This window comes from Cyprinus carpio, chromosome B7 (assembly GCF_018340385.1).
Source record: "Cyprinus carpio isolate SPL01 chromosome B7, ASM1834038v1, whole genome shotgun sequence".
NCBI classification, from domain to species: domain Eukaryota; kingdom Metazoa; phylum Chordata; class Actinopteri; order Cypriniformes; family Cyprinidae; genus Cyprinus; species Cyprinus carpio.
The window spans coordinates 42,162,496-42,188,378 of NC_056603.1; the positions used below are offsets into that span (position 1 = coordinate 42,162,496).

General features: G+C 34.5%; 2 protein-coding genes across 2 annotated transcripts in view; both read left to right on the forward strand.

Moving 5' to 3' along the window:
* Nucleotides 1-4,442, forward strand: part of LOC109048399 (structural maintenance of chromosomes flexible hinge domain-containing protein 1-like) — a 43,261-nt gene extending 38,819 nt beyond the window's left edge. The window contains exons 45-49 of the mRNA XM_042728724.1: nt 373-443; nt 521-695; nt 2,078-2,236; nt 3,592-3,702; nt 3,810-4,442. Coding sequence (XP_042584658.1) covers nt 373-443; nt 521-695; nt 2,078-2,236; nt 3,592-3,702; nt 3,810-3,817 — 524 coding nt within the window. The 3' untranslated portion in view covers nt 3,818-4,442. The remainder of the gene's footprint in view (nt 1-372; nt 444-520; nt 696-2,077; nt 2,237-3,591; nt 3,703-3,809) is intronic.
* A 2,215-nt stretch (nt 4,443-6,657) lies between these two features.
* Nucleotides 6,658-24,413, forward strand: LOC109048398 (EMILIN-2-like). Its single transcript, XM_019066083.2, is given in 9 exon segments — nt 6,658-6,958; nt 8,930-9,055; nt 10,781-10,971; nt 11,329-12,768; nt 19,693-19,860; nt 19,987-20,034; nt 21,719-21,754; nt 21,837-21,968; nt 22,865-24,413. Coding segments are annotated over 9 exon segments (2,598 nt in total). The 5' UTR covers nt 6,658-6,818; the 3' UTR covers nt 23,182-24,413.
* The last annotated feature ends 1,470 nt before the right edge of the window (nt 24,414-25,883 follow it).

Sequence of the window (25,883 nt, forward strand, 5' to 3'; positions counted from 1 at the left end):
ACACATTTATCCCGAAGATGTTTAATCTTCAAACCTTTGCATCCGGCTGTAAATCCATAATCCATAATAAAGCTTTCTTTGTTAGTATGGGTGAACTATTCATTTAATGCATCACAAAATTATGTAATACAATGATGTAATGGAATTGTATTATCTGCAAGCTTTCATCACAGTTATGTATCCTGGCAGAGGCTGCATTGGCCGTATTCAAATGAGCTAATGGTGTGTGTGTACGTGTGTTTTGGACTGAACAATCATCGTTGCATGAAACATTTTGCAGCCTGCAGATGTTGGAGGTGCATTATTTTATGAGTGTGATCAGGGCAGACATTCAAACCACAAGGGGACTGACGTGTTCTGACTCTTTTTCAGTTTTTACAAGTCTTCTTGGAGACACCATACTAATTGATGACTTGGATTCCGCTAATCATTATCGCCGGGGGGTAAGACACTGAGTGTATGTGTTTGTGATGAAGAAGTATTTACAGCAAGCGTGCATATAAACGTGTGTGTTTGGTAGGTGGTTCAGAATAAGATGCAGTGTCCCACGCTCTTAACGCGTCAGGGAGAGCGGATACGCAGCAACGGGAAATTCGGAGGACTGCAGAACAAGGCTCCGTCCATCGAGAAACTTCGAGGACAAGTATTTGGAGCGCCGTTACCCAAAGAGCACAACCGTATACACCATCAAATAGGTAACAAACATACTGCATCTCTTGGTGCACTGGAAGAACTGTACTCTGTGAGTGATCTGAGATACTTTGTGTATGATCTCTCTTCTTTTAAAAGTTACAGTTCAGCTAATTAGTTATTTAAGTTATTTTAATGCTTCGGCGTATGTTGGAGTGCATCGATTACTCTTATGGTACTTAAGGTAGGACACTACAGGAAAAAAATATTGTTTTTTTTCATGAACTGTTCAGTTTTCGGGCGATTTTGCATGCATAACATGTCTTGATTCAGACTAGTGGAAAGAAAGCATCCAAAATGTGCATTTAAGTGATTAGTTTATTGAACTTTATTTATTTCCATTTGTATATTTAATTTATAATGCATGTCTTTAAAGGCTGTTTTCTCAAAATGTAGTTTTTTCTCCACTTCAGCAGCACTCTCTGACACCAAAATGTAGTTTTATCCCTATATATATATATATATATATATATTCATATATATATATATATATATATATATACACTCTCTGACACCAAAATGTAGTTTTATCCCTATATATATATATATATATATTCTAAAGTTTTTTTTAAAAACAAAAGTAAATATATGGAAAAATCAAATATGCATCTACAAAAAAAAAAAAAATCTTAATGTACCGTGATTGATCAACTGAGGAGAGATCGATTTGTTCATTTTTATTTGCATTTTTATTTGCATAGTTATTTTAATGCTTCGGCGTATGTTGGAGTGCATCGATTACTCTTATGGTACTTAAGGTAGGACACTACAGGAAAAAAAATATAGTTTTTTTTCATGAACTGTTCAGTTTTTGGGCTATTTTGCTTCCATACCATGTCTTAATTCAGACTAGTGGAAAGAAAGCATCCAAAATGTGCATTTAAGTGATTAGTTTATTGAACTTTATTTATTTCCATTTGTATATTTAATTTATAATACATGTCTTTTAAAGGCTGTTTTCTCAAAAATAGTTTTTTCTCCACTTCAGCAGCACTCTCTGACACCAAAAAGTAGTTTTATCCCTATATATATATATATATATATGGCTGTTTTCTCATATATATATATATATATATATATATTCCAAAGTTTTTTAAAAACAAAAGTAAAAATATCGGTATCGGCCAAAATGAGTTAACTTAGACTGAGTGGAAAAGTAAAATATCGGCAAAAATCAAATATGCATCTACAAAAAAAAAATCTTATTGTACCATGATTGATCAACTGAGGAGAGATCGATTTGTTCATTTTTATTTGTTTTATTATTCACTTGGTGGGTCTTGCCTTAAAAAAACACTTTTGTGAGTTTACTAGGAGCATGATGTGTCTCATGGATGATAAGTGTATATAATCTCTGTGTCTTATGTTTGGTTGTGTGTGTGTACAGAGTTACTGCAGCAGTGTCGTGTTGCAATGCAGAAGGCCTCTGAGGTCCGGGTTGAGTATAACAGTCATTTGCAGTACCTGCAGAGTCCTGAGATGAAACAGAAGCAACAAGACCTCCAGCAGCAAGAGCTAGAGTTAAGGGAACTTGAGGACACCCTTGGTATGTGTTTTTTGCATTTCAGAGCTGCTTACTTTCTGAATGCAAAACCAGAATTTCGATGATTGGGATAAAGTTATTACAGATCTGTTTGTTCATCAATATGTGGTATAAAGCAGATGTTCTAAGGAAATATTTAAAAACTTAAGACTTTTTCAAGAATTGGACATTCTTACAGATTTAGGATTTGTATTAAATTAATTTCTTAACAACCATCCCGAGTACACCGGCAACCACATAGCAACACCCAAGCAACTATCCCATTTACCCTAGCAACCACCCTGGGTACCCTAGCAAATGCAAAGCAACACCCTAGCAACCACCAAGTGTACCCTAGCAACTGCATAGAAAAACCCTAGCAACCAGCCTGGGTACCCTAGCAACGGCCCTAGCAACCACCCTGGGTACCCTAGCAACCATCCAGAGTACCCTAGCAACCGCATAGCAACGCCGAAACAACTGTTTACACTTTATTTTAGGGTCCCTTAACTAGTTTACACACACATTGCATAAAGCAAAATTGTATTTTTTTTCATTATTTTATATGTTTTATTGCATTGTTTAAAATCATTCTGTTATATATTTTATAAAAACAAATGATTGGTGATTTAAAAGAAAAAAAGAAATGCTATTGTTTTTGCCTTTTCATGTTTATTAGTGTTTTTTTATTTATTTATTTTTAAATTGAGTCCTGGTGTCCTTTACAGAGGACATAACATATGAATAAAATATAATTTTTCAAAAATGTTATTTTTCCGTTTTTTTCTTACGCTCTAAACAATGCAATGAAAAAATACTAAATTCACAAAGCTTTTTTTTCTGAGTCTCAGGAGGATATGAAGCTGCTACCGATGCGATTTCGAATTCAATTCGATTCAACACGATGCGATTCAATGCAATAAAATGCAATAGAAAAAATATGCTATTCAATACAATATGGTACAGATAGTTCACTTTTATTTCTTTGGTTTGTTGTAATTATTTGGTGGAAGATGCAGCTCTACCTCTGCCATGTTAATGTTAAAGTTTAGAGAGGAGAAATCAATCTACATATAAAATACTGGTCACTAATTATAGGTCACTTTCTAAATATGTATAAGTATAGTGCATCTACTTATAATTACATATAAATAAATTGTTTTTTACGGATGCAAATGTTAGACTATGTTACATCGCGATACAAATGCCAACTTGTGCACACTTTAAATTGATGTATCTTATCATTAACCTTTATTTCGATGGGAATCGTACAAACCCTAGTAGGAACGATAGTCAAGTTTCTTAACTGTTTGTTCACTCTATCCTTTCTGTGATTGGTGAATACTGACAAGAATTGAAATGTGTGTGTGTGTTTGCAGCCAGCACTCCTACGCGACCGTACGCTGTAAGAGTGAAAAGGATCCTTGAGCCAGAAACGCTCGAGTCCTCAGTCCCTTCTAAAAGATCCCGGCGCAAAACACGCAAACTGGGTACATCAACAGTCCTCTGAAGTGTTTGCTATTCAGTAGTTTTTTTTCTGACTTGTCTGTTGCTTTTTCACTGAACTTAATAGTTTGTTGTTGTTTTGTTTCTGCAGATTCATGAAGTTGCACGAGCTGACAGCTGATGCAGTGCTTTTTTTATTAGTTTATTCAGTGTCAAAGATTGTTTCTTATTTTATGTTCATTGCAAATCCTTTTTTTTTCACTCTTTACAGATTGTGACTTGTCTGATTTAAGCAGAAAGCAAAAAAAAACATGTTGGACTGTGTCCATAATATATTTTGTATCTTTCTTTAAGAAAAAAAGAAAAAAGAAAACAAAACAACCTTTTTTTACACTTGCATCAGGTCTTGTCCTTTTTTTTTTTTTTTTTTTTTTCACAATCCTTCGAGCAGTCACACTTTCACTGGAGCTCTAAACAAGTGGGATTGTTTTCTCATCATGTGTTTATAAAGTTCAGTGTATACTTTGGTTTTTGCATGCATACATTGTAGTGGATGCATACAGCTTACAATAGCATTTCAACAGATACTCCATTAAACCATGTGCCTTTAAAACACTGCGGTGACATGATGATGATGATGTTTTTTTGTAGGCCAAACTGTAAGCTCCTCGACAATAACCAGTTTGTTGCAATGGTGTTTAATGTCCCCAACAGCTTCTGTAGGCCTATTTAGACACTTGTCAGCAAACGCCTTTTTCAACACAAGTAAAAGCTTTTAAAATCACAAGGTGGTATTACTGGTGTATTTTATTTCGTAAAAATAAAACTTGAAAATATTCTGAGCTTGTGTTAAACACCGACCTTATTTCAGGCATTTAACCAAAAACCCATTTGAAAAAACACTGACTTCAAGATGATGAAGTGCTAAAATGCTTAATTTGGTTCTGAGTTTTGGCTTACAAAAATACGTCATCCCATTGTTTATCATAAAGTCACATTGGACTGTGTCTGAAATAACCCTCTATACTATACTCATGCACCATAGTGGACATTATTGAGTGCACTTTTCCACTCAGTCTAAGTTCACTAATCGTTTTCATTCAGTGGACTATTATAGTGATCTAATATTGGAAATAATTTATGAGGGTATCCAGATTATTTTTCAGCATGACAGCTATTAATTACCATAACAAACTGATGTCCTTTTCTCTTCTTTGCTTAATTTTTTTTTTTTTTTTTTGCTCTTTTTCCTATAATAAACTATCTTTTGTAGTTTAAAAATGTTATTCACACAGTTTTGTATTGAAGCCCATTTCCGCAACTAATAAAAAATAAAACAAGGTAACTGCGACTTTTTATCTCGCAATTCTGACTTTATAACTCAATTGTGAGAAAAAAGAAAGTCAGAATTGCGAGATAAAAATTCGCAATTACGAGAAAATTTATAACTTGCAATTCTGAGAAAAAGTCAGTATTGCAAGATATAAACTCGCAATTACGAGAGAAAAAACTCAGAAAAACTCTGACTTTGTAGCTATTAATTTGTTTTATTTTTTATTAAGTGGCAGAAATGGGCTTCCATAGTTTTGGCATATAGAGTGCTATATGGAAAAATTGTAAAATAAATGTTTTGATTTGCTGAAGTCAAGTAACTTGCTTTACACAAAAGCTCCACTTCAGGCATATTTTTGTAGTACATAGTATGCTGTATAATAAGAGTTTCATGTGTTGTTGCATTTTTTTAGGGTATTCTATAATATGCATTACTAATCCCATAAAACGCATGGTCCACACCAAATGCTAGCCTGTATACATATTTGTGCATAGGTACTTGATGACTTAAATGTCTTGTGTTGTATCAGATGTTCTTTCAAAATGACTGAAATGTTTCATGAAGTCTCCAGAATCTTAAGAAGATAGAATCGCTCATGATTTGAAACCAGTCATAATGGGATTTAAAAATATTGCTTAAATGAGATGCACTCGATATAAGCTTGCATTTCTAAAGGATATTTTTACTCAAGAAAATCTATTTTTATTGTAATAATGTCAAGTTTTTATTTTGTAATTGAAGTGCTTCAAGAAAATTTCCATTTGGATCATTTATGATTGGGGTCACGCTTAAGTTTGGGGACCAACTCTCACTATTAACAAACACATGACTTTTGCCTCAATAGACTCCTAATTACTGCTTTATTAGTACTAGTAGAAGTTGTAAGTTTAGGTATGGGGTAAGATTAAGGGATCTAAAATAATAAGGCATTAATATGTGCTTTATAAGTAATAATAAACAGCCAGTATGCTACTAATTGTGAGAATGGGACCCTAAACTAAAGTGTTACAAGGATTGGCTCTTTAACCTGTTATTATTTTTGTGAGTGTGGGACTGTATTGTAGTTTTTTACTTTTTTTTTTTTTATATCCATTTAATGTTTCTGTGTCACATGTGACAGAACCCCAAAATTTATCCTGTGAAAACCATTTTGAAATCAGACATTGCGTGACCATGGAAATGGTACTTTAAAATCTTTTGGTGGTCTCCTCCCCCTTAGTGGGTGGAGTCGAGTATCATATTACGGTCTTTTAGAATCAAAACGTTTTATAATCTTGACAAAAGACATCGTCAGAAATGTGTGAGTCTCAGGATTCCATATTTGGTGGTTATTTTGTGATAGAAGTAATATTGACAGAGAAGTTTAGACATTTTTGACAGAAAATGGCAAAAAGTTAATGCCGTTTGGATGGCTGTTTGTGGTATAGCGCTCTAAATAAAATTTCACAGCAACCTCAATTTTTTTATATCAACTTCAAATTTGGAACATAATTAGGCATAAAGCTTTAATTTTACAGCAATTTTGTATTGGGGGGAGGGGTTAATAAGGGGTTAATATTCTTACTATTCTTTGGCATCCTTTTTAAAGGAATGGCATAACTATAGAGTGTAGTAATCAGTGGAGGGCACTAATGGAGTTGGGAACCTGATGCCGCGCGCAGCGTCCAGTAGGAAGCGCTCATTGGGGCGGGGGCTCTTGCAGACTCTTGCCACTGTCCCATCTCACTGCCATCATCACCCTGTCAAGAAACTCTACAAAACACTCTGTGCGAGCTTTTTATAAAACCTCGGATAAGGTGGACGCTGACTCTGGTTGGGTGGTTTGAGATGAAGCGCGTCCTCGCAGGTTACGCAGCGCTTGTATTTCTTATTCTCATGACCTTTCCCTTGACTTATGGCACTCCGTCGAGGTATAGTCTGTTCCAGGGGAGTCCTTATTCCAGCTCTGCTTCGAGACAACGAAACAAGTAAGTGTCCTTCCTATTATGGAGATGGCATTGGAGGAAAGAAAAACTTGGGGCATCAGTTATCTCGGGTAAAATATGATTTTGAGAGTTATAATGTAATAAACCGGCCAATTATCAATAATTACGATTCAAACTACAGAACACATCTTTTTTTTTTCTTGTCCCGATAATTTAAAGAAACTTTGACACATTTGTGTCAAAATTCAAATCCCTCGTTATGTGTAAACATATCTGGCAATAAAGCTCAATCTGATTCAATAGTCATTCTAGTTACCTAACTTCTGTTAACTAACAAGAAACTGATTAACAAATTAGTAGCTGAATGCAGGTTTTCATGCCTTCCTGGGAGCTACTAAGATATTAGGTAAAGCTTTACAGTGTTCTTGTTAACGTTACATGCAGTAATAACAGTCAATTATACATAATTACATGCATGACCTTAAACCTTATAGCCTAGTTAGTGAGTGCTTGGTAAATAATACTCAGTACTTAAATGTATAATTGCACTTTAACTACATGCATTTAAATAATTAATGCACAACTAATCTAATGCAGGACACATAACTCTTTTAACCTATCAACGAATTTCCTGTACACAGTTGTTTACATAATCAATAGGTAATAGCCGACTTATGGTTTGGGCGAATAATTTTTGCCTAGTAGGCTATGTTATCTTTCATACTAGAAAAGTATGGATAATTCTGAAGCAATTGTTTTTAAATGCAGTTCTCTAGAGCTTTTCCCCAGTATCCAGAAAAGACACTGGTTATTTTCTGCCAGGACATTATCCATTAAATTTACAGACATCCCTTTAATCATAAAACATCCATGCAATGCATAATTCAAAATTTGGATACAACACCAGTGAGAAAACAAAATGTAAAACTCTGCTTTTATGGACTTTTCTTAAAGGCGAGGTTCATAGTAAATTAGTGCTACTAAATCTGTCAGAAGGAATTACCATCCAAAACCTCAAAAGCTTACAATGAATTCAGTCTTTATAGGGAGTTATCATGCTTTTCCAAGTAATTAGTAATTCCTTATGAATGATTGGGTAATATTACCCACCTAATGAAAATATGTACAAAGAAAACTGAGCTAATGTTCCATTTAAGTTAAGAAAAAGTTATTCTGGGACATTCAAAACATTTTGCAAACATTTTGGGAATGTTAAACTGAGACAATGGAATACTCCGAGGCACTGGTGTAGTAAAAATAAGAAGCCTTTAATTAACTGGGCTAAATCATTTGTGTACACGTTTCAGCTTCAGGACACACATCAATTATTCTTAAACAATTAGTTAGCAATCAAAGACAGCTGGGTAATCAATGGGAGTGGCTAGAGCTTTCCTCGTTATACAAAACATACCAATATTCAAAAAGAGAGAAAAATAAAACAATAATGATACAACAATAATTCATTTTTTTATTAAATAAATACTTTTAAGAATGTTAGTTTTGAATGTTCTCTGAACATTCTGAAACAAGGAGTTACATTTAAAAACGTAACATTTGAAAAACATTTAAAAATTAGACGAATGTCCAGCTAAAATGTTACAAAACATTCCATAAACGGCTTAATATTAGTTTTGAATGTGTACATTTTATATGTTTTTGTTTGTTTCTTTTAGAGGATTTTTGGCAAATAGAACTTTTGGTCTCACTTGATTTTTAGGTCCAATTCTTGCTATTATTAAAACAATTAACTACAACTCAATTAACTCTTAATTTGCTGCTTATTAATAGTTAGTAAGATTGCTAAGTTTAGGTGTTGTGTAGGATTAGGGATGTAGAATACAGTCATGCAGAACATGTGCTACTAATAAACAGCCAATATGTTAATAAGAAGCAACTAGTTAATAATGAGAATTGGTCACTATACTAAAGTGTTACCGAACTTTTCATTTTTGACAATTATTTTTTTGCATGTAGAGTATAAATTTGTTTTCACTGTTCTTTACTCTTTTGCAGAAACTGGTGTGCTTTTGTGGTGCATAAGAACGTGACATGCGCTGTGCTGGCAGCGAACGAAAACTTCATGGAGCCGCAGCTCCTGCCCTGTCCTCCGCATCAGCCCGACTGCACACAGCAGCTGATGTAAGTGTCTCTGGAGAGCGCATGCAGGGGCCGGGGGTTGCATGGACATTTTTATTGGTGGAAATGACCAGAGATCAGATTAGATGAGATCAGAACTGGATTGAAGCAGTGCAGTTAAATTGGACCCATTGACTGGCAGGTCATTGCTTTATCAGTCTCCAAATTATTTACGACCTCTGAAGGGCCAGGGGCCACACTGAACAGTCTGTTTTAGCCTGTGTAAATTGTCGAGAATCCATGAGAACGTTTCAGAAATGCTGCAATTAGAAAGTCACACATGTTCATGCACATCGTCTGCTTTTAAAGCTGCACTCCAGATGTGTGTCACTGCTGGAGTAAATCCTAATCAATTATGTGTGCAATTCTGCACTTTGCTGTTTACATTTGCATGGCTCATGAAAACAGGAATGCTTCCTTTTGTGGACAGAGTGGTTAGGCGAAGAAGATTAGTGACATTTTTCTAGTTTCGCAGGACTAATGTTGTCACATTGCTTCTTCTGAAACACGCAGCAAACATCCAGAATATGTGCTGTTTACTGGCTATAAGTGTGTATTTTATTGGTTAAATACTTAATGTGCAGAGACTGTAGAGAGTAAAGTGGTTTTTAAATTGATCTTTTTATGTACTAAGGCAATATTAGTTTAGGTTAAGGTCATGTTGTCCTTAAGCAATATATTTAAATATATTTACTTTTAGTAAGATAATGATTAAAAGGTGTAACGAAAATGTGTTATTTTTTGACACGATCATTACACTTTGTGACATCACTCATTCAATTGAAACATTTTCTGAAAATGGTATAGAGGTTTGAATATGAAACCAGCATGACCACTGTGAGAAAGAAGTGCACTTTGGCAGACTTTAAAAAAACAGTACTTAGTATAGAAATAATATTGTTTAAAATATGCTTAAGTGCATACTAAATGTAATTTTTTCAGACAGCTAATTGCAATTTTATTAAAATGTATTAAATTTAAATTTAAACATTTAGGGTACTATCTAATTTGGCATTATTACAAAGTGCACTTTTTAAAAGTGTATGTTGAGAAACTTCATAACAGTGTCATAACACTGTCATAACAGTATCATACAAGTCATGACAGTGTCTCTCTTTATGTGCACTTAAGTGGCTTTTTATTTCAGTAATCTATTACCTGCAAGTACAGGTTTTCTTTTTTTTTTTTTAAATATGCTTTTAAGACTTGAAGTACACAATAAATGCACATTCAGTATAATTAAGTGCACTTACTTTTCATGAGGGGACTACAAAGAGTACATTTCTTAGAACATGTCACATTAGATTTTAAAGATATTTTTTGGTCCCACTTTATTAGGTGTCTTTATGTACCAGAAAATGAATCGTTACTTACTATTTTCATGTTGCACTTCATAAATATAATGTATAACGTAAAAACATGTTTGTACACTGCATTACATCAAAGTATTTACTAAAATGTTTCTACGTAGTAGTTAAAGAGCAGTGATTTGAAGTGTGTCTGTTTTTTTTCTTTTTTATTTGTTTTATTTTTATTAACTTGGACACTTATATGTCAATCAGTGGTATGAGTTTAGGACAACTAGTGTCTCACTAAATGCAATTCATCTGTGTATGCTTTTTTGGCTTATATTCCATACAAGCCTTGCAGTGGGACAAATTTGTGACAGTTCTAAAACTATGGTCAGAAATCGGCTTGTAACATCCTAATCCTTAACTGTCTTTTTAGGTATCATACTCACATGAGGCCTATGTACAAAATAGGCTACAAACAAGTGACTGAACTGGAATGGAGGTGCTGTCCAGGATATCAAGGCCATGACTGTACCGAGCTGAAAAATACCCCACAGAAACCCAGTGTTGTTGAGGAACCACGTCGAGATGTTCCTTCAACCCGCAGCCAACAACAGAGCAACTTGGGTATATGTTTTTTAATTACTTTATATTTGGAAAGTGAAATAAGCAATATTTGATCTAGATTAGTACACTCTGAAATTAAATTCTAAATAATAAACTAACATGTGCTATGCTAGATGTTATAGCTGAAATAGGGCCACAACTCAATGTTGAAATTAGTAAAAAAAAATTTTTTGAGTAATCAGCTTAAAAAATTGTTTATGCGACAAGAGTTGAGTTTCTTTAACTCAATGTAGTTCAATGGTTGAACTTTGTTTTATTAGAAGTTGTCATAAAATTAAAGAAAATTGATGCAGACTGTTATTTTTTTCTTTTGTTGAGTTACTGTGAAACAAGTACAAGTGATTTTGGTTGTTCTAGGACCAGAAGAGTTCTCCGAGACTCATCCATGGTCTCAACCCGGGCAGAAAGGACATCATAGCCGTCAACTGGGAGATTATGGAGATCGTCAACATGAGAGTCAGCGAGTTCAGGCATTAGAAGAAGAAGTGGAGCGTCTTTCTCAGAAGGTACTAGGGTTGTAGGCCTGCAAGTGATTTATTTCTGTGAGTGCGTAACTGCTGCTAGATTTACAGGAAGATATGACCAAATTCGTTCTAAACATGTTAGGGAATTTGCAACAGCCACAGGATGTCAAAGCGGGTGGAATTGAGAGCATTACGCTCCCATATGACCTCCGTTCAGCACCAGGCACTGATGAACTCCAGAACCACATTACCCAGCTCTCCAACACCATCAGTACCAACACTAACAGCATCCAAGATCTGCAGATGAGGATGCAGAACATTGATGGACAGATGCATCGATTAACAGAAGCAAGCAGCACTGGACCGCTTCAGCCTTCCACAACAGCTGCAACCATTGAGTGTTCATGTCAGGCATACATCGATGAGAAGCTTTCAGCCCTACGTGAGGAGCTTCTTCAAGGAATGGACATCAAAATAGCAGACATGAAGAATGCATGCGACTACAAAGTGCTGTCTGTGCAAGAACAGTGTGAGGAACAAGAAACCTCATACTTGAGCTTGGCTGAACTCCTTGACTCCAAAGAGACTGAACTCCGCAAAGAGATCCAAGACTTGCGTCTCCAGCTTCCCATTGGAAAAACCCAAGAGTTGGACAATGCTGAGGTCCAGAAGCTCAAGGACACCCAACAGATACTCCAAGACGCCATTAGGGAGCACAATGCCACCATTGCACAGATAAATGCACAAGGGCACGTTCTGGAGGCAAGGGTTAGTCTTGCGGAAAAGAGCGCAGAGATGCATTGCCTCTATCTTGAGGAGAAACTGAGAAGGGAAAGACTTAAGGAAGAAGAAGACCAAAGAATAGCTTTCGAAGAGAAGATCAGTGGTGTTCAATGGGACAACAGCACTTCTCAGCTACTCTTTGGTCTTGATCAGCGCCTGGAAGTCTTGGAAAAGCACGCACAGCTCCTGGTTGGCTCTCTTAAGGAAGATCTCAATCAGACCACAAGTTTTGGAACCCTCCTGCAACGGGTGGAAAATCTAGAGGTGGATTCTGGTCAAAGCCAAGAGCAAGTGAGGACAATGAAGGGCTTGCTTGATGGACTTGATGGACGTGTGGCTAGCATTGAAGGCGTTTGTGGTCGATTTGAGCCAATGTCAGACAGTCTGAAACGGATTAAAGATGGACTGAACAAACATGTCAATGGCTTGTGGACTTGTGTCCGTCAGCTGAACAGTACAGTACTCACACATACAAGAGACATTAACACGTTTAGAGCAAATTCACAACTCTCAAAAGATGACCAGGATGGGATCACTGATGCACCTACAGGTAAGCAATACTTACTTGTGGATAACAAAAATGGTGTTTTGTAGATTAGTTTATCCAAATAAATGATACTATATTTGTAAGGACAGTCCTATTAGAGAGACCTGGACCTGGAAAAATGATGGGGTGCTCATTTAAATGACACAAAGACCTCAGTAGAGACTTAAGATTGTCCTTTTCCTCCATATTATCCCTAGATATCCCTAAACCCACAGGGCTGAAGGGAACAATTTGATTTCAGTAAAATGTATTGAAAAAAGGCTTTGGGTGGAAAAAAAGGGTTAAGAAAGTTGTCACAGACAGCCACAAAAATCACATAATTGCACATTGTTGGAGCCCCGACTAAGAAAAATCCAGAAACCATCTAAGTTATAAAATTATCAGAAATCGAACATTAAAAGCTAACTAATCATTTTGACATTGCAAATGAGTAGAGGACTATTTGTATGTACCATGTTCCTAATTCCTATTGTTAGTGCTCACCTTTTAATAATGCATGAAAACGTGTCAGTGTATGTTGCTAGCTTTTTCGCTTTAGACTTGCTTGGTGATACATTTATGGTAATGGTAAGCTGCATTTTTCTGATACCATTTTAACAGCAGCTTGATTATAAATATTCTTTTAGTCTTTCAAAGCTGTAATGCAGTGCTTTGCATGTTTTCTCTTGGCATGCTACAGCCATAACCTGCTTTGATTTTCTGAGGTATTGTATTACAGTAAAAATTCTGGATCAACTTTTTTCTGTAATTATATCTACTGTTAATGCAAACAATGGCATTCACAAATCAGCAACAAAATATTGGTAAACTCTGTGGTGTCAGTCATAGAAAATTACCTTTAAACGCACTGCACCATTTTATTAATCTGCCTGGATGAGAAGAATCTCTTTAGTTTCTTTCTCTGTCCAGTTTAAAAACTTTTTTTGACTTCCGAGTTACAATGTAACTGTACACAGTGAGGAGTAATCACATCACCTCCATCAGATCTTTATGATTGGCCCAAAGCAGACTTCTTACACTAGTGCATCCTGACCATTTATGTGCTTATACTGGTAATTTTGTGTATTTGTTGACCGGTGATTTACTAGTTAGGTTACATCTTCTCATCCCTGAAATCTGGCAGGACAGATTTATTGCTATTTTTTCAAAATGCCCCGTTCATGCATGATCACCGAACCGTAATTTTCCATAAAAAGGCTGTATATGTGAAATTCCCAATAGTCTTTCTAGTAACGTCCTGTCCCCAATAAAAGTCGGAAAATCTGACCTAAAAACATGTAAATAATAAAAATAATGGTTCCAAAAAATGGGTTTTCACATTGATGCCAAAGAAGAACCATTTCTGTTTCCAAAAAGAACCTTCCAGTGAACAACTCTTAAAAGAACCATTTGAAGAACATTTTAAACTTCTAAAGAACCTTTGCCACTATTAAGAACTCTTTTGTGCAATATGAATGTTGAAGGATCTTCATGGATAGATGCCAGTGAATAATCTGTTTTAAGAGTGTAAGCAGCTGGTCTGTTTTTGTCAATGCTGCTAGTCAAAACAATGTATTTTGCTGGTCATCTTTTGGGTTTTTGGAAGCTTCTGTTGGATGAGCTCCACAATGCAAATGTAGGCTACGGTGTGCATGAGGTTGTGTTTTTAGAGGGATTTCCTTTACAAACGCATGAATGTGTGTGTGTTGTAAGTAGTATTTCCCCTGTACGTATTAATTGTACACACATGTTGCAACTGGACTGACTCCAGAGTTGTGCAACGTTTGGACCTTTATGGGATTATAGTGTGTGTGCGTGTTTGAACGCGAATGTGGGCATCTGCTTCTCATTTGGTGATTTTGTGTTTGTAATTTACAAGATGTTCAGCTTGGTGTTTCACCTAGCAGCATTCAGAATAATGCATTTGATACTGTTGCAACACACTTAGTGACAAAATATAAGTAAAATGGCATTAGGACGAAGCCACGAAGTGATTTGCAGTCAGCTTTGTTTGCATTAAATCCAAAGGATATACTTAGGGACTCTTGAAGATTATGAATTTTGTGTGCATGTGGATGAACTTTATTTTACATTACATGCACTTACTTGTAATTACAGTGTAAGTACTGGGTAATATAAGGCAACTGCATGGTTGAGATTGGTTTAGGGGTAGGTTCAGGATTAGTACCTAGTAATTCCCTAGTTATTGTAATTACGTTAATAAGTATACACAGTAGTATGTAGCCTACAGTACATGCAGAACAGGACTGTTAAAATAAAGTGCCGAACCTGAATATAAGAAAACAGTAACGCTTTACAGAAAGGTCCATTAGTTAATGTTAATGCATTAACATTAATTAGCAATGATGGCCACATTTGTTACAGTGTTTATTAACATTAGTTATAGTTCATGTCAGCTCAGGATCGTTAAATATGAAGACATAAAACTTTGGATTTAGTGTATTAGTAAATTTTGAAATAAACATTAAGTAAGATAAATAAATGCTTTAGGAGATTTTTTCTGTTAACAAATGTAGTTAACTATATATGTTAACAAATGGAAACTTATTGTAGAATGTTACTGAAAACACTCAGTGTTTTCACTGTTGGCAAATATCGAAATATGAAATGGATTCATTTCATGTATAAAAAAAGAAACAAATGTTGAACAATGTTCACTAACATGGTGAATTTTTGACTGAACTGATGATTATTCTCTTTGCATGTGTGAAGTATTTTACTAATTTCCCTGATCGTTCTGATTTCAGCGAGTATTATGTATTATGCACGTTATCATCTTTGACAGACAGCGTGTTGAAGCCACTCAGGGCATCATTTTCTCCTTCTTGGAAAGCAATGACGGGGTGAAATCATCCAGTATTGTTGGTTTTCTAGCAAATGCACACACTCCCTGGACTGCTGCTTCGCGTAAATACTACAGTGTATTGTGCATGTTATTTTTTGACAGACATTGATTTGTGATATTCAGATGAGGTGGATTTAAGAACAGATGGGTCATAAGGCAATAATTAATTATTTCTTAGCCATAAAGTATTAAGAGAAGTGACTGATGCCCTTGAGAGTGTTGTGTTGATGTTCTTATGTCTAATATTCCACTCGGCAACAAGCCTTTGATAGACATGATAACATGCATAAAGGGGAGCTATGTTTGGGTAATTAAAAACATGCTGAAGACTTTTGAAATGCTTTTTGTGTAGTTCATTATACTTATTTTATGGAAAGAAGTTTATTTCATGGCTTAAATTAAATGTTAGTCAGAGACTAACGAAGAGGAAAAAGAGTGATTTTGATGCACTTATTTGTTTTAGTTGTCTCTTATAACAGGAATCTTTTATCTAATCCCATGCATTTGCTGATCCTGTTGTAAATAATAGTGAAAAATCGCTTGTGTGTGTGTGTGTGTGTGTGTGAGTGAATTTTATCTGTATGCGAGCAGCTTTGTGATAGTAATGCCCTCGTCCTTCTCAGTCACATTTGACATTTGACCTCTGAGATGATCTTTTCCTCCAAGCATGTCTCACTGCTCACACATGTATTTTTATATATTTTATCTGGAGGTCTAATTGTGGGACTGCATTCTGGGAGAGTGGCCATTAGTTTATCAGAAAGACATTGATATAACCACTGCATTATCCCACAGTTAAATGTCCCCTTTGTTTCTTCTTCCTGTTCCTTTCTCTCTAATAAACAGAATCTCTCTTTTATTGCATTCCTTTCTTAAGATAAATGCAACACATGTAGAGGGGCGTTGAGTCCTCCTGCATGCCTGTCTTTGACCCCTTTTGATCTTATTAGAATGGCACTGAAACAAGGCAGCAAGTTTGTGTAGTCCAGTAAAAGTGCAGGTCTTTTTTTGATATTTACACAGTTTTAAGTTAAATGCAAACTGAACACTACAGTATGTTATAGGCCTACAAAGTATCTTACCACACTAACTAAGAACTAACAATTACAATAATTATGGGCCTATGAAATCAATTTTATTTTTTTCCCACATTCCATTTTATTATTTTTTTTATTTTTTTCCCACATTCCATTTTATTATTTTTTTTATTATTATTCTTTTTTTTTTACTTTTGTAATATTTTTCTTTAATGATTAAATCAAATTTTAGTAATCATTAGCAGGTCTAAAATTTTCTGGTTTCTGTCTTTTTTTTTTCCTTTTTTTTTTACTTTTTTTTTTTTTTTTTTTTAATTATTTTTTTTTTATTTTTTTAATCATTTTTTTTTTACTTTTGTAATATTTTATGAAAAAAATTTTTTTACATTATATTCAAAAATAATGTTTTATATTTCATTAAATTTTTTTATTTAATTTTCCAGAATTCCATTTTAATGGTTTACAATTTTAATTATCAATAAAAAAAGCTTAGTTGAATTCATAATATCAATCTTTCTTTCTTTCTTTCTTTCTTTCTTTCTTTCTTTCTTTCTTTCTTTCTTTCTTTCTTTCTTTCTCTTTCTATCTTTTATGTAATAATAGGGCCCTAAGACATTATTTCTTAAAAACATGTAGGATTCATATTAAAATTTTTATTTTTGTGGTTTAATATTCACAGACACACTTTTTTAAGGTAAGTGGTGCAAATTATTTTTTTTTATTTTTGTGGTTTAATATTCACAGACACACTTTTTTAAGGTAAGTGGACAAATTAAAAAATTTTTAGTGCACTAATCCATCATAAACATGATTTGACGTACTGACCTAATTTTGATTGATTAATCCATATGGTAAATATCAATATAGTATCAATATGGTAAATTGCGTTTTTATGATATCTGAGATAACTGAGATGTCGCTAAAATCCTTCACAGCTCATTCACAGATGAAGTTGATTTTGATTTGGACATGACTGAAAGTGTTGATGAGAAAGTGGATGAATTACATTGTAATTACCCGCTCCACTAGTTTGACCCAGACAGGGTGACTTGTGAGCATGACAAGGAGACATAATCACATAATCAGCCAAATATAGTGATGTAGAGGCACTGCCTGCGTTTCTCAGCAACACCCTCACGTTCACATCACACTATGAATAAGGGCTTGTGCATCATTGTATTAATTGTATAAACACACTTACCGACCCTGCAATTTAAATGGCTAAATAAACATACTAAATAATGTAAAAAGTAAAAAGTTTTCTGTTTAAGGGTCGGTTTAGGGAACAGAAAATATCCTTAGCTCAGCATAAGAACCATTACGCCTATGGAAAGTTCTCATAATAATAGGAGTGCCAGCATATGTGTGTGTTTTAGTAGGCTAGATGAGATCATGTGAGCGAGTGGGTGTGACATCTCACATCCTCCTTTTTTCAGTAGCATGAGATCACTGTTAAAACAAAACTGTGAAATTTACAGTAAAAAAAAAAAAAAAAAAAAAAAAAAAAGCCAGCTGCAGTTGCCAGACCTTCACCATTAAAAAAATAAAATAAAAATGCCATAGCAAAATTTTATGCTTTTCAGTTTTGACTTAAATGTATGGTTACATTTACAGTTTTTTTTACTGAAAAAATGTACATCAGCTGTAAAACATAAAATAACTACAGGAATACCACAGAATATTTCAGTTGCAGTGTACCATGCCAATTTAATTCATAATAATTCAGAGAATTTAACTTAATAAATGTCTTGTGATTATAATAAATTTTATAATCAATTTTTTATTCTGTTTCTTATGACTAGTGGCCAAAATTTGACACTAGTTATTATCAGCCAAAAGATACTTTTTTTCATATATTGCAGCTGTTTTCAGTGTACGTAACAGGCATACAGCTCCTCTATACTTTTATTTGACTGGGGAAAGAGATAAATCTCTGGAAGTATTTGTCAGGATTACATTTCTATGACACATTTTGAAACACCAATAAAATCTGACGGCATCAAAAGTCTGTCTGTCTCTGGTATATTCAGACTTGGAACATGACTGCCCTTTGTTCTCACCTCCATACAAACCATAAACACTACTATAATTAAGATTACATAGAACTTTAACCACTATGTTGCTTTTATGGCTTTTTTGAGATTTGGTGGTATTTTAAAACATTGAGATATCAGGACAGATTCTCTTGAACCAGATGGCGGTTTGTTATTTGTGGCAGTGCCATGTCTGTTAATTGTTATCCTGTCCTCCCATCAGCATTCTCCTACATTTCTCCAGGTGTTCATAAGAAGGTTTTAGAATACAGAATTTGACCAAATTTGGAGGTCATTTTATAGTTTCAAGTTTTAGAACTTAAGATATAGATCAAAATTGGTTACACTCTTTTACCAATTATTATTATTATGTTTTTATTTTATTATTATTTTATTTTTTGTTTTGGTCAAACAATTCTGTATATTTAATAAATCTACAAAATTTCCATTAAATTTTTTAATAAATCCTTATTTTTAATTCAGCTTAAATGTTTTTGCACAGTTGTAGAAATCACTGTATCTCACATAAATCAGTTTTATGCACAGCCACAGAAAACAAAACTTAGCAAATTTTAAGTTTAAGATTACTCTAAAGCAGCATTTTATTTGCACAGAACAAAATCCACGGAGCTGCCTGTGATATTAGATTATTATTGCTGCATATTCTGTTTCTGTTGGCTGATACACATATTTAAGTATGACTTATATGCAAAATCTTTACACAGAATTTAGGAACAAGCCACTTTATGTCGCCAAGTTCATTTGTTCCCCTACACTGTTGCTAAAAATTGAGATGCATCAAGACTTATCTTGGAATTGGATCATGACTCTGAATTAAAATGGAATTGAATAAGAATTCTAAAGTTTCTCCAGCTCTACCTAATGCTGAGATTTCCTATGGACCGGATGGATTTAACCTTTTGTATATAGCAAAGTCACACCTGTTAACTGTCAGGCAATCTTAATGTCTTCTTCTCTCAGTCTCAGCCATCACTCTTCTGCATATCTCCAGGTGTTCCTGAAGGTACAGCGGCTGTAAATGTTTCCATGGAGGGAGGTCAACCACTCCCATCACTGGCGTCTGGGGAAGCAGCGCCTCGAGTAACCAAAGTCTCGTCTCACACCCCTCAGGGCATCAATGGGAGCATGCCATCCATTACAGGCTATGCAGGAGCACCAGGTTAGTGTATTCAGATACGTGTATGTGTGTGTGTGTATTTTCTAAAAAAAAAAAAAATAAATAATAACAAAAACATAAAAGAAAATTAGGGTTACCTCAAAGATTTTGTTGAATTGTTCTTGACAGGTTATCCAGGGATTCCAGCTGCCGCTCTCAGTCCTGACTCCGTTTCTGGTATTCAACACTTCATTGTAGCGGAACAGTGTTGGGGAATTACTAAATAAACCACAATTATCAGGGTTCAAGCTTTTTGATGTAGCTGATACAGGATACAGCTAAGTTTTGTTTAAATCAGACATACAACCCAGGAGTTTGAAAGTAGGTTTTTAATAGCAAATGCAAAATGATTTCCTTACAGAAATGGATACGAAAAGTAAATAAGCTTATCATAATGCAATCATGTGTCTGAATCTTACATAATTTGGAACACTGCCTAATGAGGACACCCTCTAAGTATTTGCAAGATTTTATAGTGATCAGCCATTCACAACTGAACAAATACAGTGAAGTTCAAGTATGGGGTACTGTGTCAAAAAAATTACTCAATTATGTCTAACCAAAAAAATAAAAAAATTGAATTGCCCTTAGTTTAAATTAAGTGATGAAATCAATAAAATATTTTTTTAATTTAATTATAATTTTCCCAATGGCCCACCACTTTTTTGTCTGTGTGTTTGGGTATGCTTTTACCTTTAACATACACATAACACTCATTCATTCACTTCTTTTACATCTCTCTCACACACACATAGCAATCGCACATTGACTGTACAGATGTACAGGTTACAGTGTTTCCTTGCTATGTAAGTATGTGTTCCATTCCATTTCAAGATACTTATTGGTTTTGCACCAGATAACTCGCCTGTCATAGAAATTAAATTATACAATGATATAACTATGACATACTTAAAGTACGTTTTACTTTTGAATCATATATATCATCATTCATTTTCACACTGCCTTCTCTGGACCAATGCTTTGACTCAAAGCTGGAATAACTTTAGACTTTAGACGCTTCATGTGGAGACAGGGTAATTGCTGTACTATAGATATATGTTTTCATCTGCATACTGATGAAATTAAATATTATATTCATGAATTACACTTGCCAAAGGAAGAATGTATAAGTTAAATAATAGAGGACCCAGGATTGAGCCTTGAGGGACACCACAAGATATCCCATAGTTCTGCAGCCAGTCAAGTAGATATCATGATCAAAAAAGCAGCACTGAGATCTAAAAGAAGTAGGATAGACAGATGACCCCAATAACTTTCACTCAGGTTGTTTTTAATTTTACAATGCTAACACTCTTTCTGTATGGGATTTTAGGGGTCCCAGAGACCTCACAGAGACCATAGACTTGATTTTTAAGGGGGCAACAGAGTTAAAAGCCCTGTACAGGAGAGATTAAAGCATGCCGCTAGAGTGTCTAAGGAGGGAGATGTAAGAGAAGGGAGGAATGATACGGGCTCCATGAAGTCAAAGCTGTATCAGCAGTAAGATATAAGTGACAGTTCTCTTATCACTCAAAGTGTTGAGTTATGTTGGTATATACATGCTGATAACAGTAGTGTTCAGAAATGAACGAAGAAAGCTTTTTCTTGCTACTTTTTTGTTAACTTGCAGAGTGGCTCACTAGTAGTGAAGCTCATTGCTTTTCAATAGCTTTTCAGTAGTTTGAATTTCAGTAGCTTGGCTGTAGATTAAGTATTTTAAATCTGTAGCTTGCCAGACTACAACTTATGCATAATTTAAAGTTGCTTCCCCAACACTGGCAGAACATAACATATACAGTATGTATTGAATATTACCATTTTATACAATGTATTCACAACTGTTTCTTTCCTGCATCTACAGTACAGATTCCACTGAGGACAGTACAAATGGCCATAGGTACAACTAAACCTGCTGTATATTTTACAGAGCTGTGTTGTCAATAAGTGACAGTAAAGTGAGTGTGTGTGTATTTATGCAGGAGCAGGGCGAATGATGACCTATGTGTCGTTTTCGGCTGGTCTGACACTTGTGCCATTCCCTGGAGAAATCGGCATCATCCGATTCAACAATGTTCTGTTAAATGATGGAGGACACTATGATCCACAAACAGGTACTGTACATTAATTTATGACAAGACAAAATCATAAATCATCATTTATTAATAGTGTTTACAAAAGCTACCTTTGTGAAAAAGAAATGCACTTAATTCTATTGAATGTGCACTTGTTATGAACTTCAAATCTTAAAAGAATATCTAAAAAAAAGATTTATTTGCAAATCACATAATATTAATGAAATAAGATCACTTTAAATAGAGACACTTTCATAACTATGTTATGTTAAAGTAGAACTGTAAAGTATAACTATTAAAAGTTCTACTTTAAAGTACATTTTAAATCGTTATGTTTTAATAATCTTAAGTCATGCTGTAAAGAAGCACTTATTTTGTGTTGACTAACACAGTAAAGCACGTAAGATTTGTATCTTAATATACTTAAGTACACTTTTAAAAAGTTTTACTTGAAAGTACAAATTAAATCATTATGTTTTGATCATTTGTCAAGCTTTTAAGAAGTACATTTATTTTTGATGTGTTGACAAACACACTAAAGCACATGTGAAGCATCTGAATATGATTTTAAGCGTAATGTGTTATTCAATAATATATTTTGAATGAACTAGATTGCAACTTCATTATTACAAATGTCTTAAATAGAAATGACTTTATAGTGTATTTTAGTTTACCATGAATGCTTGTCAGAACATTCAGCAGTTTTTCAACCATAGACAATACAATTATGAAATTACATATAAAGAGGAGCCATAAGTGGCTCCTAAAAATTCAGCTAGCTGCATTTAATATAAAATGAAACTATAATACAGTTTAATTAAATTGCATTTAACATGCATATTAAACAGAATACCATATGCCTTTTCTACATTGGCCAGTGAATTTTTTGTAGAAAAAAATCATACACAATAGCATTTTATCATTGTTGTTTCTAGGTGTGTTCACTGTTCCCCTGGACGGACGGTACCTGCTGAGCGCTGTATTAACCGCTCAAGCAGGAGAAAGAGTCGAGGCCTTTCTCTCAGTAGCCAATCGCAACATCCAGAAGCTTTCCACTGCTGCAACAGGTGGCAGAGACACTCAGGACTGCGTCTGTGGAGGGACCGTCTCTGTAAGTCTCGCTCTTCATCTGAAGCGGGGCCAGAGGACGGGACTGGTGCTCACATCCGGGAGACTGGCTATTTCAGCATCCAGTGAAATCCTGTCCTCATTCAGCGGAGTTCTGCTTTACCCAACAGTAGGCAAGCGATAACCCACAGCCAGTGGCAAACTTTAAGGTGACTGTTCACCCAAAAATAACATTTGTTATCATTTACTCAGCCTCAAGTTTTTCCAAACCTGTATGAGTTTCTTTCTTCTGTTAACAAAAACAAAACAGATGACAGTAGCCACTGACTTCAATAGTACGGAGAAAAAAAAAATCAACTGTTTGGTTTCCAACATTCCTCGAAATATCTTGTTTTGTGTTCAGCAGAAGAAAGAGACTCATATTGCTTTGGAACAATTTGAGTGTGAGTAAATGATTTTTTCAGTGAACTTTCATTTTTGGTGAACTACAAGGTTACACTCTGAAAAAAGCTTTCACTGGAATTGTACCTTCAATTTTGTACCTTATTTACTTGTAAAGGTGCATGTTAGTACCTTAAAGGTACATATTATTACCTGAAGAGCACATATTAGTACCTAAATGGTACATATAAGTATTATCTTAAAGTGTACTATTTCACTGAAAGATTTTGTACCTTTTTTCTAAGAGTATAGAGTTGACTTAAATTCTTCTGATAATGAGATGCTTAAATGGCTTTAAAGATCATTTTTGTTTAAAAAACATGTTACTAGAAGTCTTTATGAATAATGCATTATAAAGCTTTATATGTTTTCATAAATAACTGTATACAAAATTTAAAAATGCATTGTATTTTGCATAAATATTATGCACAAATTGCTTACTATTTGCAGATTCCTTATACGTGAAATTGGTTGATCATCATGCGTCAATGCATTATAGTTTCTAATGGTGTAAAAATTAAGTATTAACTATAACTTTGGTTGCAATTCAAATGAGACCATGTACTGAATTATAAAGTGACATAATGCATTAAGAATGCTTTATATATAATGCATTATATATACAGGCTTCAAGTAAAGCGCTGACATTGAGACATAAATCAAAGCAGAGAAACAGAATGAGAATCCGTTTAAAAACAAAAAATGACTACAGCATTTATAAACTTTGTGTTGATTGTTAATTGGAAGAACAAACACGATTTTACTTTATCTGGTAGGGTGTTTATCTGGTAGGGTGCTAGTAAATCTACTGATCTTTTTATGGTAAAGTGTAATTTCTCAGAAGTTAATTCCACACAGAGCAGTCAGAACAGCATCGTTTATATGTGGTTACTATAATGATGAAGCTATGAGTTTTACAAAATGATTCACAGTCTGGGTGGAACCAGTATTGGATCCAAATGTGGATGCAGTCCATTTATTGGCAAAAAAAAAAAAAAAAAAAACATCAAGAAAACAAATTCTTTTTGCACCTTTCAGGAAAACTGCACAGAGATGCTCAAAGATTTCAGTAAACTGTAGCAAACTTGACCCTACAGCAGATCTAGTTCAATTCACTGATCAGAATTTTCCTCACTTCACTAAAACCTTCAACACTAAGGCTTTTCACCAGTTTTCAATAACCTCACCAGGCTTAAAATAGAAATCACCTCACCCAATGACTGTATGAAAACTTTTTCATGACTCAGTGCCCGAACTCATACACCATTTCCACCCAGTTTTTGGCAGATAAATCATTTCTTTCCAAGAAGATATTTTACCTACATATACACTGCCCATCCAAAAAAAAAGTCAAACACTCTAATATTTCATTGGACTGCCTTTAGCATTGATTAAGGCACGCATTCACTGTGGCATCATTTCAATAAGCTTCTGCAATGTCACAACATTTATTCCCATCCAGAGTTGCATTAATGATGGGAGAGTCAGACCGCTGCGCAAAGTCTTCTCCAGCACATCCCAAAGATTCTCATTGAGGTAAAGGTCTGACTCTGGACTCTGTGGTGGCCAATCCATGTGTGAAAATGATGTTGCATGCTCACTGAACCACTCTTTCACAATTTGAGCCCGATGTATTCTGGGATTGTCATCTTGGAATATGTCCGTGCCATCAGGGAAGAAAAAATTAATTGATGGAATAACCTGGTCATTCGGTATATTCAGGTAGTCAGCTGACCTCATTCTTTGGGCACATAACATAATCATCCATGCAGTAATTATCCAATGGGAGGAACTTAAATATTTTCTTAGTTAAATCCAGGTGGTGATTTTTTTTTTTTTTTTTTTGGACGGGCAGTGTATTTTTTTAAATGCATAAATACTATGGAAGATTGGTTTTATTTTGTGTGAAGAAGATATTAGATATTTTGTCTACAAAACAATCATTTGACTGAAATTTGTGCAAAAAAAAGATCATATGAACTATCATGCTCCTAGATGTGTTGTTTTTATTTAGATCAACTGTAACTGTAACTACCTGAATCTTTGTATTTTATCTAACAATTTATAGAAGGAAGTTTTATCATTTTAAATGTCATGTTCACAGTCATGTCATTGTTGCTGCCATCTTTATATCTTTCGTGTAGAAATTCTATAAAAACAGATACAGTAAAAATCAGAATCAAACTGCTATAAAGCAGTGTGATGATTAATCTCTTCAGCAAATAAATGTCCTGTTATAAATAATTGTATTTCGTAGTCTTGTGTTTGTGACCATTTGATGAGTGACTTTCTGCATCTTTTATATTAACCAGGGTTGCACAGATTGTTCAGCTGAAGTATTCTGAACAAGTTGTTTTCATGACCAAGAGCATATGCATAAAGCTGTTCTACCAGCACTGTTTTTAGGAGAGAAAATCTCAGAGGAATATGAGGTGAAAAACATGG